The sequence below is a fragment of the Ambystoma mexicanum genome, chromosome 2p (genome assembly GCF_040938575.1).
Source record: "Ambystoma mexicanum isolate Mex_15411 chromosome 2p, UKY_AmexF1_1, whole genome shotgun sequence".
NCBI classification, from domain to species: Eukaryota; Metazoa; Chordata; class Amphibia; order Caudata; family Ambystomatidae; genus Ambystoma; species Ambystoma mexicanum.
The window spans coordinates 717,412,421-717,425,542 of NC_090923.1; the positions used below are offsets into that span (position 1 = coordinate 717,412,421).

Genomic DNA, 13,122 nt, shown 5'->3' on the forward strand with positions numbered 1-13,122 from the left:
CGTAGAGTGTGGACATTTAAACCTGCCACAAAGATGCATGGCCATCCTTAAGGAGGCACGTAAACCCGATACCAGACTTTTTTTTATTTTTTTATTTCAATAAATGGAAACACTTTTTCATTTGGTGTAATTTCCATAGCATCAATCCAATTGACTCAAAGCATTCTCATATTTTTCTATATCTTCTTTACCTCTGCGACTCAGGGCTAGTCTTTAATTCACTTAAATTCATATAGCTGCTCTTTCTGCATACACCCTCTCTCAGAGTAAAGTTTCATGGTGGAAGGTTGCTGTCATTAAAGCCTTTATGGAAGGAGTCAAAAGATTGCAACCTCCAATTTCAAATCGAACTCCCGAATGGGACTTGAAGGTTGTCCTTACTAAACCTATAGGCTCTCCTTTTGAGCCAATTGTGAAAAAGGCATGGTATCAAGAGATGACACAGACAGATAAGTAGATTTTCAAAACCTTTATTTTCAAAGATTGGGATCGGAACATGCCTAACTTGCCCTAACTTTAAGGTGGGAATGTTCCCAAACAAAAGGAAAACGAATGGAAGTCTAAGGGAAAATACTGTTTGCGTCAACACCCATGCTTGCCCTCACTTCTGCAGAGTAACAGGATGTTGGGATTTAGCCAACTCAATAGTGTTCAAAGTAAAGTTAGTGTGACAATGGAGCTCTTTCGTAGCTCCCTTCCCCAAGTTCAAGGTACTCGGGTGGTGTTCAAAATAAAGTAAGTGTAACAAAGGCACTCCGGTTTAGAATGTTCCACAGGGTCTGAGGATTCACTTGACAACTCAGATTAGCTTGACAAAAGTTCACAATAACTTTTCTTGTAAGGATACGCCTCTGTAACGGGTCCCTTTTGGCTTCCGTCGCCCTGAGCCAGACCCTCTTGATTGGTTTCCAATTTACAAAATGATTAACTGGCTCAGTGTTGCCTTCTGTTAAATTCCTAAGTTCAATTTAAAAGTTCCACTAGAAGAGATACCAGGGGGTGCTGACGTGATGGCTGCTTGAGCCGTCGTCTCCCTCTTCCGGCAGCGAAAAATGGCAGAGCGTCCCGCAATTGTTGGATCCCGGCGCAGTCCAAACACATAAATTAGACCCAGATCCTCAAACGCACTGAGGTCGAACGGGGAGGGAATCCGTGCCTGTATTCATCCCAAACGCGACCTGAATCGGAGTGTCGCAGTTATCCTGGGGGGGGGGGGGGGGAACATGGCAGACGCTGCTGAAACCTAGCACAGAGCCCACATCGTTGAGGCCCGGCGGGACTGGAGGACCTCCGACTGAGTTTGCAGAGGAAGAGCCCCGGCCTGTTATCATTCGAAGAGTGTTGGACTGGTCCCTGGAGCACGCACATGAAGAGACCCAGCTTGCCGGTAAGCGGCGAGGGAGGAATTGAGGGACAGAACGTGCAGCCAGGGAGGATAGTCCAGATCAGCCTGAGCCTGGCACCCTAGGTCTCAAAATATAAGCCCACCACCCTCATGAGCAGCGCGGATAGTGCAGGCAAAGGATACTTCTTGGAGAAATGGTAGTGGAAATATGGACACTGCTTTATTTAGCCGGTAGACACCATGCATGGTCGCGTAGCAATGCACCAGCCCATGCCCGACCTCAGATATCTACGTACATAAGCCTGCCATCTTCATAAGCTGTGCGGAGAGCCCAAGCAAAGGTCTACATACGGAACAATACTGGAAGGCATAGACATAGCTTTTTTCATCTGGTAGACACAGTGAAGAGTCACGTTTCAATGTGGCCGCGTTGTCCAGAGCTCGCAGCTTAATGAAGGTTAAGGCTGGAAAGTTTAAGTGCGAATGGAAGGGGTGCACTGACCACAGGAACCCTTGTTTGGGGACGGGTGCAGAGCAAGCAATTTGGGCAGAGTGCGCTCAGTGTTTGAATCATTGTTGTCACTTATCAAACAGGGGAAGGCAAACGTCCACGCTTACTCTCACTCTGGACCTGTGCACGGCCCTCAAATTGCGCAGATTTTGCTACAACTCAGCAGTCATGGAGCCGGAGCAGGGGATGAATTTACCTGAAATACCTGGAAATGACCGCAACAGCTCAACCAAGGCTGGCATCGGGCTCCTCTTGCGGGAAATCCAACCAATAAAATCTAGCCTGACTGAAAAAGTCACTGACTTGCAGACTAGAATGGTTAAAGTAGAGGACCGTATAGCGGTCTTAGAGCAACCAATTGTCAGGTGACCTCGTGGCAATGAATAGCAGAGCTTGGTTTCTGGACTTAGAATAAAGAGAGAGAGATGTCGAACTGAAGCTGGACGATCTAGAGAACCGAGAACGGAGATCAAATATATGCATAATGGGCCTAAGTGAGAAGCCGGGAGAAACCCCATCCTCGCTGGAGGGTAGAGTAAAGACTCTTATGATATCACTGTTTGACCACACAGAAGCACCCAACTTCGAGTTTGACAGTATACATGGAACCGGAGGCTCAGCGAATGGCCCGAGGTCGGTCCTCGCCAAAATGTCATTATTTTAGACAGAAACAAGACATTCTACAGAAGACAAGAGTGAAAGAGCCTATTGACTTTGAAGGATACAGCATCAGAATGTTTCAGGACCTGTCGGCGACCACACTGAACAAGCGGGAAAGCTGCCATCCACTAACGACCTGGCTACAGGAGCAGGACATTAGCTACTGATGGGGGGGGGGGTTCCCGTTTTCGCTGAGCTTTGAACTTGAGGGTGAGGGCTACAGCGTTACTTGGGAAGAGGAGGCTTGAGGGTCCTGGAGAGCCTCCATGCTGGCGCGCAAGAAATGGACACAAAGCTCGAATGCCCTGGGATCCTATGCACAAAGCCGTGGTTGAGTTCAAGGCACTAGGAAGTACAAGTGGTACAATACACCCTGAAGGCTAGACCCTTAGGGAAAAGTTGGAAGTCAACGTTGTGTCTGTATTTATTTTCATATGTCTTCCAGATATTAACACATTTATCAGATGCACTAATCTGGGTAAGACAGAAATGATTTTTGCAACAAGTTATGGTGGGTCCAGAAGTGTGGCCCCTCTTATTTTAGTGAGTCTTAGTTAAAGGGGAGTGCCAATGGCGGCATTTTTCACGGGGGAAAGAGGGTGGGCCAGGGAAGGACACACATCAGAAAGGTAACATGGAACATCTCAGCACTATTGAAGTTAAGCAGAAACAGTTTAATGCGTCCACGAACCAGGGTTGCAGTCTGCTAGTGATTATAGAGATTAGGCGTGTAGACCAACCGCCAAGGGTCAGAATGAAACAAACGGAAAACCACCATGGCATTACTTGACAGGATAAAGTTTGGGTCCCTCAATGTCAAAGGCTTAAACTCACTGCAAAAGCGCTCCATGTTGGCAAGAGAATTTAAACTTTCCAAATTGGATGTGGTGTTTGTACAAGAAACGAAATTCCCACAGGGGAAGGAGTTCAAGGTTGTAAGTAGAGAGATAGGAGGAACATTATGGGCTTCAGGTGAACACAAAAGGGGTGGAGTGGGAATTAAATATAGGAAGTCCTTAGGTCTCCATATAACGCAGATATTCAGAAATGAGGAGGGGCAATATATTGCATTGAAGGGAAAGGTGAGGTCCCGGTTGGTTACCCTCTGCTCAGCCTACGCACCCAACCATAATCAGCTAAACTTTAGCAGGTCTCTCTTTGACTTGATTCCCTTGACAGTTGAAAATATTATATATGGGAGATTTTATCATATCAGACCCCAGAATGGATTTGGATTCGCTGAGACGGGGCATGCACCCCCCATTCTATCTGATATGAGAGGGATTTCAGATTTAAGGGCTAATCGACACATGGCCGAAGGTACACCCGCAAGAGAGAGTTTTCACCTTTTATTGGGGGTTTGGGTTGGGCTGAAGGAGGACCCCCCCCCCCAATATACTGAAACTTTTAAACGGTACAAGGGGCTGGCCAGTGCTGAAATTTTAGCACTGAATAGCGCCATGTAAGGTAAAGTTGCAAAAAAAAGCATGGAAGTGCTACTTTTTACATGTAAAAGTGCATTTCCATAAAACCATTCCATAGAATGGCCATTTCGTTGAAAAATATTCGATGGATCCATCAAAATGTAAAGTTATGATTAGGGGTTGGGGCTAGGGTTTATATTAGGGTTTATATTAGGGTTGGGGGTTAGGGTTGGGGGTTAGGGTTAGATTAGGGGTTATATTAGGGTTGGGGGTTAGGGTTGGGGCTAGAGTTAGCTTAGGGTTACATTAGGGTTAGGGTTGGGGGGTGGGCATGGGGTTTGGGTTGGGCTGAAGGGGGACCCCCCCCAATATACTGAAACTTTTAAACGGTACAAGGGGCTGGCCAGTGCTGAAATTTCAGCACTGAATAGCGCCATGTAAGGTAAAGTTGCAAAAAAAAGCATGGAAGTGCTACTTTTTACATGTAAAAGTGCATTTCCATTGAAACCAGTCCATGTATATTGTCGATGAACTGGTTTCGATGGAATTGCACTTTTACATGTAAAATATAGGTTGCGGGTGCTTTTGCATTCAACGGTTTGCATTCAATGCTTTTGTTTGTCGATGCTATTTTTTCGACGTGATCACTATAAACCGAATACACCATACTGACAGCAGCTATAGAGATAGTAGCATGGACAGACCATGAACTGTGCTCACTGGAACTGATTTGGGCCCGACCCCACAAACAAAGCGCAGATAGATCTGCACACAAAACCCTCTATAAGGAACCACTGTTTAGAGAAACCCTTGCTTGCGAAATAAAGAGCTACTTTATTACAAACTTCATAGGGGACCTAACATTAAATACGGTTTGGGAAGCTGCAAAGGCCACAATTCGAGGTATTTTGATTGCAGAAGGGGCATTTAGAAATAGAACCAGTTTGAAAAGGGAAAGGGAGCTAAAAAGTGAAATTACACAGAATGGACTGTCTCTCTGAGACCCACCCTGACAGTAGCAAGGAAATCTTGGCGCAGACTAAAATGCTCTGGAAATAATTTCAGTGATATCTGGCGAAGTAAGGCACTGACCAAATTGTGATATTTAAAGCAAACATTTTATGACAAGGGCACCAAAGCTCACACTATGTTGGCTGTTCACCTGCGAAAACAGAGGGCCGATAGGGTGATACCCAGAATTAAAGATGAGAGAACGATTAGCTGATTCCAAGCGAAATCACGCAGCGCTTTTCCTGATTTTACACTGCCTCATGTACTGTAGTGGAGGGAGGCACGGAGGGCAATATAGCGCAATATTTAATGAGGGTTCCCGCACTCCCTTATGCTGAACGGCCCAATAACGACTGAGGAGGCTCAGAACGCCATCTGCAAACCGAAAGCAGGTTCAGCACCAGGGCAAGACTGGTTTACGCCAGCTTTCTACAAAGCTTACAGTAATTTAGCGCCCTTTTTAGGAAAACATTTTAATAACATCCTTGAAACCAGCCAGGCCCCTACGTCATTCACTGAGTAAATAATCATAGTAATACCGAAAGAAGGCAAGGATATCACGGAATGCGCATCAGACTGCCCACTATCTCTTATAAACGTCGAGGCTAAGATTTATGCAAGTGTCCTCGCTGGCCGTCTGGTTCAGATATTGCCACAACTAGTACACACAGATCGGGTTTGCTACGTGAGGGGTAGGCAGGGTGTTGGGTAAGATTTTCACAGAACTGGTTAATCTTCCTGACCTAGGTCAACCCCAGAACCTTTTGCTTTAATAGTGGGATATTTTTCCTTAATACCTCTGTGAGTGGGAACCTTTTTCCACACTCACAGAAATCTTTACTCTTTTTATGGGTGTCATTTTTCTGACTCTCCATAGTGTCTTTTTAAAGTTATCCTGTTTGACAACTTTTTGGCAATAAGTGCCTGTTGTTGCTGGGTTGCCCTAGGGGCTCCCCTTTTAACTTTCTTTTGCTAACCTTGCGAGAACTACAGTTCCCAAGGGTAGAACGGATCTTTGGGTCCCTTTTACATTTTATTCTGTGAAGCCAGCACACCGCACCCTATGTGGAGTGCTGGGGAGATGCAATGTATCCCCTTTCACACTAAAACTGTAACAATTCTGTTACAGGGACAATCATACCTTCAATGGCTGGTGGCAGTGATACGTTGTAGTATTAATTTGGTGCACCATTACCGTGAGCTGTGTTCATAGCTGCAGTACAGGCACCTTAGGGTGCTCATTTTACCAAAATGGTCCCGGTCTTCTTTTTTCGCCATTTTAGTCTTTCTTGTCCTTTCTTGTTCCTTCCCCTGACATCCAGGGTGGGAAATTCCTTTCTGTGATTTTTATCTTCGGCGGGAGTCTGCTGGACTCCCCGCCCAGGCTCCAGTCTGTCTGTAAAGGCAGTAAGCGAGGGAGGAGTCCAAAACTCCAGTCCTTTGTCTTTCTCCTTGCCTGAATGGGGATAAATCCCAGTGGGGAGCTGTCTGTCCTGATTGGACAACCAGACCGCCCCTTCTTGTAAAATGCAGGCAGAGAATGCAGAAGTTGTGCTGTAGTTCCTGTTAAATAAAGCAAACCTGGAAGCTGAAGAGTAGTCGAACACTGGAACCAAAACCAAAGAGGAGGATGAAGGAAACGCGACAAAGGATTTCCAGCAACCGGAGAGCCTCCTGTAGCCCTTCCTTCCAATCGACCTGGGGACTCGGAAAACAACCCTGACCCAGAGCCTCGTGAGACCCACCAAACTCAAGGACCTGCATCTTTAGCCATCCCACGCATTGCTGCGATCTTGCGTTACTGCAATACCCCAATAACCTGGGACCTCGAGCCACTGTGCGGTGCACGGTCTTCCGAATTCTGAATCTCGGTCAAACTTCGTGGGCATCCTGGTGGATCTCCAGAGACACAAATCGAGTCCGAAAAATCCCCTCAACAGAATGCTGGACCTTTGTAACGACAAGAATTCAACTGCAATGTTTTCTTTTGTGCTCCTTTGAAAGGCGCCAAATCCACAGAACTGCATTCAGCCACGAGGAAAACCTTTGCCGAGAGCCTTTTTCATCGATCCCTGCTGCAAAGTTCCTTCTGAGGTCTTGTTTTCAGTCACTACGACAAGGAATCCACTGACCGGGTATTTAACTGCAGACCCTGAAGTCTTCCTTCTGCAAAATCTTCAATGCTGAGGTACTGTGTTGGCTTGGGTATGTACTTACCTTAAGTCTCTTGGGATTTCTGTGTAGCTATGGGGCGTTTTCTGTGATGGGAGACCTCTCATCCAGTGCACCCAGTTACACTGCTAGGGTGTTTTCTGCAAATCCCCTGGACCTTCTTCTAACTCTAAAGTAAAGTACTCGCCTGTTTGCCCAGTCTTCCTAAGGAACTCTGACTTTTGCTACTTAAGAACCTATCCTGACACTGTGTGTTGGTCACTAGATCCTAGTGACCCCCCTTCTTCCACTGAGAACACTCATGCTCCAAGAATAAGGGAAAGACATTTAAGGAATTCTGTCTTTTGCCTAGAAAAGAAAATAAGTGTTTGAAAGTTACTTACTTGTAAAGAGTTGGTTGGTAAATGTAACTCTTAAGAGTGAACAGTTACAAAACGTCTTACTTACCTTGGATGTGTGATGCACTATTCTTAAAAGTATGGTTAACATCTTTTCTTTCCTTAGAAACTGTTTCTACATTCTAATATAAGGTAGATGTGAAGGTATATTACTCTCCTGTGATTAGGTTGTGCCTCTTCCAAAAAGTAAGGTGTTGGTTTCACCAATTTATTCCTGCAGGGTAATTGTATGAGTGTCCTCCAACTGGCTCTTGCTTCCCCTGACTTGCTGTTAGCCTGTCCAGAATAAGTCTGTACTAGGTTGTTGCCTGCCTAGAATAACTTTTGAGTCATCCAATAAAGTATAGCATTGGGGTTTGCTTCCCCTGTGCTGTTGTAGAATACATAAGGTACTTCTATAGATGGGAAAGATCTAACCTGTAGTTCCTTGCGAAATATAAAAGTATATGGGTTTTACTTACCTTGAGTTAGCTGTGTCCAACCCCAAAAATAAGTTGGAAGAGTTAATTCTTATCTCAATCTGTGTTTCACTGTTCTCAAAAACACCTGTAATTTAATATTACATCCTTAGGTTTTACTCACCTAGTATAACTGTGTGTTATCAAAAAAGTAGTTATAGGATTTTACTGTACCTGGAATAAGTGTTCTACTATTCACAAAAAGTATATTGTCCAGTTGACTGATTATGTGATTTGTACAGTCACTTTACAACTGGTAGGGTCTACTGCCTTTGCATTACTGAATGTAATTGTGATAGTAACAATTGGTATTTACTCCCCAAGAATAGGTGTGACCTATACTGAATGTGTATGACTAGGTTTTGACTTCCCTAGAGCTAATGTTAGGTATTTCAAATAAGGTGTATACTTGGGTCTGTGTACCTTTTAAGTATAGTGTTGTGTTTTTTATAATTGTGATTTCATATAATGTGTTAGTGCTTATTTACCCCTAGATTTATCTGGGCCTATTTGTATTTAAATAAATCTTTTATTTTCACATACATAGTGTTTCAGTGTTTCTTTGTACCATTTGTATTACAATTTAATTGGACTGATTCTACAGGCCTTGCTAATGAGACATAGAAAATGTAGAGGTTGATGTGCCTTGATCTGTATCTTCATCTCAGTGCTATAAAGGTGTTTCTCATAGGAAGTCTGTACTCCTCTTGACTTCATTTTTCTTCCACACAGTACTTCAATGATGTTTGTGGGAAAAGAGAAGAGTGTGCCCGATTACATCCTATGATGGCTGGGGGTTGGGTAGGTTACTGTCAAAGGGGGGGATACCATGTCTCACCCTCGGGTATTCCCTCCCCAATCCCTCAGGACCCTCTACCCAGGTGATCCTCGCTTGTCCACCCCAAGGTTCGGGATACAAATGTTATGGCCCTCCCCATGCCATCTGTGTAGAAGATCCCGGGAAGTAGATTGGGAAAGACCCTTCGGTTTTTCACACAATGTAGAAGACCAGTCTTCAATACCTCACTTATAAGACTGCTTTTCTCATGGCCATTACATCAGTATGGAGGCTGAGTGAACTGCAGGTGCTCTCAGTTCAAGATCCATTTGTCACCATTCACAAGGACAGGGTGGTTTTTTGCAAACATCTACGCTTCTCCCCTAAATTCATCTTTATGTTCCATTCCAATCAGGCTATAGACTTCCAGCTTTCGTCCAAAATCCTACGAATTCAGCAGAGGGGAGCCTCCATACATTTAGATGTTAGGATAGCTGTGATGTATTACCTCAATAAGACAAAACTGCTACGGAAAACAGACAAATACTTTGTTTCCATAGCCACGGGAAGAGAAGGGGATCCTGTCTCCAAGTCGGCTATTTCAAAATGGATTGTAAAATGCATCCACCTGTGTTATTCTCTTTAAAAGAGAACTTTACCTTTCGTGCCTAGAGCACACACTACTCGAGGCACAGAGGCTACTTTAGCTTTCATTGCAAATGTACCTTTAGAAGCCATTTGCAAAGCAGCTACTTGGAGTTCAATTCACACTATTACTCAACAATACTGCTTAGATACAGTCTAAGGGTGATTCACAGTTGGGCCAGGCGGTGTTAAGACATATTTCTGCTGCCGTACCTTCAAGCAATCCACCACCTTCTCCTGGTACCGCTCGCTAGTCATGCACAGCATGCGATTCTAAGCAGATCCACAAGCCTCATAAGACATACATTACTTACTGTAATCGTATTTATGATGCTTGTATCTGCTTAGATTCAAATGCGCTCACCCGTCTTCCCCTCATGGAATTGACAGTGCATGGATATCTTCCACCTTTCTTACTGCCTATACTCGAGCATAGATTTTGTGATCCCTCATGTCAGAAACAATCGGAGGGGCCTCGGCACGTGAAGGATCATAGGTACACGTCACATTAGGGATAGTTTTACAAACATGCCCAGTCGACAACCCTTTTTTAATTTCGAAAACAAGGTGCAATACTCTGCGCCTACAACTAGATGCCAGCCTATGCACAGCAAGTGAATCTAAGCAGATACATGCATCAGAAATATGATCACGGTAAGTAATGTATATATTAATGTTTTTTGTTTACATTACTTACCTGTGATTTTATATGCCTAATCTGTTCCTGAAGACCTAATAAATAACTGTATTTGTATGTACTCATTGTCTAACCTGGATTATTGGTGTTTGGTGTCCACTCATTGTACTCCTAGATCACTCACACTTTTCCTGAGACTAAGCCTTGACTGCTTGCTCACCTACCTTGATTGGGTTTTGACTAACCTCAGTGTCTTACCTCTTCACCATAAATAGGGTGACCTCTCAAAATCCTCCCTGCAGGGGCTGATTTTCAAAATCTATCTTAACATCTGCATCAATTTTATCTCTCAATGTCCACAACAGCCAAACCTTGTCCCTTCTGTGGCCGGCTTACACTTTTGTTGTAATCCTTACCCAAAATTGTGCAGCACTCCTTTGTTCTGTTGCTTGAGTTACTGTGGTGTAAACCCACATAAAAATACCACATGTATAATTAGGTAAAGACTACAGCTAACCAGTAACATCTCCAATCAGCTATGTAATGCTTGCATAGGCAGATCTATTGGCTAGATTGTGTGCCCTGAGTGACTGAATCTTCCTCAGGGTCACAGAAGTTACTTGCATCAGAGTTTTATATTGGGAATCAAGTAAAATTCAGCAAACCAGACCGAGAACAGTGAAGAAAGTACATCATACTGACAAATTAGGATTTTTGTCTCAACCTGGAGCATTCAAGAACAGACAGGTGGAACAATTGAGAAAAGGGTGAGGGAGAAGAGCATGAACTGATCAGCAAATGGGTGCAGACATGAAGAGCAAAAAAATAAAATAAGGACACTAGTGAAAATATTTTTGGTACTGCAGGGATATATGCTGTAGATTTGGCCAGGTACTGGTGATTAGGGAGGTTGTAGGTGATACTGAACTTTTGAGAGAAGGTGCATGAGGCAGGAAATGTGGGGTGTAAAGGGGAAGAGCTGCTTGGAGAGCATTAAGGCTCCGTCTGCATGGACTTGATGATTGTTCTTTTCTTTTGCAGTTTTACATGGTGATGGTGATTGTGTATGTATTGTATGGGCTCCTGTGGCTGGTGCTGCTGATCTGCTACTGGCGTGATATCTTGCGCATCCAGTACTGGATTGGAGGCGTCATCTTGCTGGGAATGCTGGAAAAGATTGTCTTCTATGCTGAGTTCCAGAGCATCCAAACACATGGAGAATCTGGTAAGACCCTTTAGGGGATATCCTGAAAAGAGAAATGTGTCACTATGACTAAAGGGAAACTAACTGCACTTCACTACTCTCTATACAGTGTGATGCTACGCAGAAACAGAGCTGCCCATGCGCAATTGTTTGTCTAAACAGAATTCATGTTGTAATTTTTTTATAAAACATTTTTTAGTTTTCTCAGCAGTACATGAAAGAAAAAGAGCACAAAAACCATAACCAACATTGCTTGACATTGCAGCCCCGACAAGCAAACATTGAATAATGTGTAATTTCAGGGCATCCTTTGGGGGTCCAATAAGCCTGTCAATCACTTACTTGACATTGCCAACCATCCCAAAAACCACCTCTACTCATTACCCCCCCCTCCTCCCATTTGCCCCATATCTTCCCAGACATTGCAGGATCCCGTGGTATTGTATATTCTTTCCAAAGCCATGCACGTCCATTTTGGCCACTCAAGGGCGACCCGGAGATCCCCACAGCGAGGCAATTATTTTCTTAATCTGTCCCAAGACCACCACTAGGAATGTTTTCTCATGTTGAGCCCCACCTCCCCCCAAACCCTGAGGAGCGTATATTTCGGATCATAAGGATCTCCACCCAAATGTATTTCCCCCACATTTGTTGAGCCACTGAACATTCCCAAAAGATACGATAAAACGAGCCTCCAGACATCTCACACCGCAGGCAACAATCACTGTCGACCCACCCATATAACTTGGTCCTTGAATAATGAACTTGTTGTACAATCTTGGACTGTATAAGGTAGAGTCTGGCGGATATGTCCATTCCCTGCTGTGACATCAGCACCTCCACCATTCTTCCAGTTCTATGGGGCCTATGTCTTTTCCCCATCTATCCTTGTGGCCCGATAGTACCCGAGTGCCAAAAAAACGATATTACTTGATACGACGGTGACGTGACCTTTCACTCAATTCGTGCTGTTAGTAGTTTGGCCTCCAACGGGGAACACTGGGAATCTCACTTAGAACCAGGAGTTAGGCTCTAACTGCATGCAGCAGCTGAATGTACCTTTAACTCACCCCCGCCCAGGGCAAGCGCCTCCTGCAAGGACTCAAAGGGAAGGAGACTATCTCCCTGGATCACATCTGCCTAGTTCAGAATCCCACGCCTCTCCCACTGCCTGAAGGGACCCATCTTAAGAAGCTCCAGAAGTAGTGCATTAGCCCATAGAGGCTGGCTTAGAGTCGCCCTCCTCTTCCAGCCGATATCCTCAAGTGTGCCTCGTCCCATGTCTGCTGCACACTGTCATGAGTGGTAGCGTCCTGCCTCCCCTCCGTCTAGTATATAAGACCTTTACCGGGGTCCTCTCGCCTATCCATCCCTGTTCCGACTCTGTGGGGTAGCCTCGGGTCCCTGTGTTGCCAGTCATTAACAACTCCCAGCTGCACTGCCCTTTAGTACTGTTGTAAACAAGGTAGGTCTATTCCCCCCTCCCAGACTGATCGTTGTCGAATTTTAAGGGCGATCCAGGCATGTTTACCCCGCTCCCCACAAAAGCTCTCTATGGACCCTGTCTTTCTTTGAGTACCCTCCCTGGTACAGGGAGCAGAGCATTCTGCAGTACTTAGAGAAATCTAATTAGGGCTCTAATTTTGAAAGCACAGCCTTGCCTGTCAGACTCAGTGGAAGGGATTGCCAATGTATGACGTCTACTTTGAATTTGCTAATTGCCGGGAATAGGTTTAGTTCCACACATGTTGAGGCTTGTTCTCCCTGCTGAATGCCCAAATACTGGAAACCCGTCTGAGATATCCGTTATGGGCAGTCCTGTGGGAGCGCCGCATCCCCACACTGGACAGGAAAAAGAAAGGACTCCTGCCAATTAAGC

The 13,122-nt window shown here is 44.8% G+C and overlaps 1 protein-coding gene across 3 annotated transcripts in view; it reads left to right on the forward strand.

Annotated features, from left to right (window-relative positions):
• The window catches only part of LOC138566710 (transmembrane protein 87A-like), a 1,181,601-nt gene that overhangs the window by 651,653 nt on the left and 516,826 nt on the right, over positions 1-13,122 (forward strand). For all 3 annotated transcript variants that reach the window (XM_069644306.1, XM_069644305.1, XM_069644304.1), the window contains one exon: positions 11,081-11,264. In XM_069644306.1, coding sequence (XP_069500407.1) covers positions 11,081-11,264 — 184 coding nt within the window. The remainder of the gene's footprint in view (positions 1-11,080; positions 11,265-13,122) is intronic.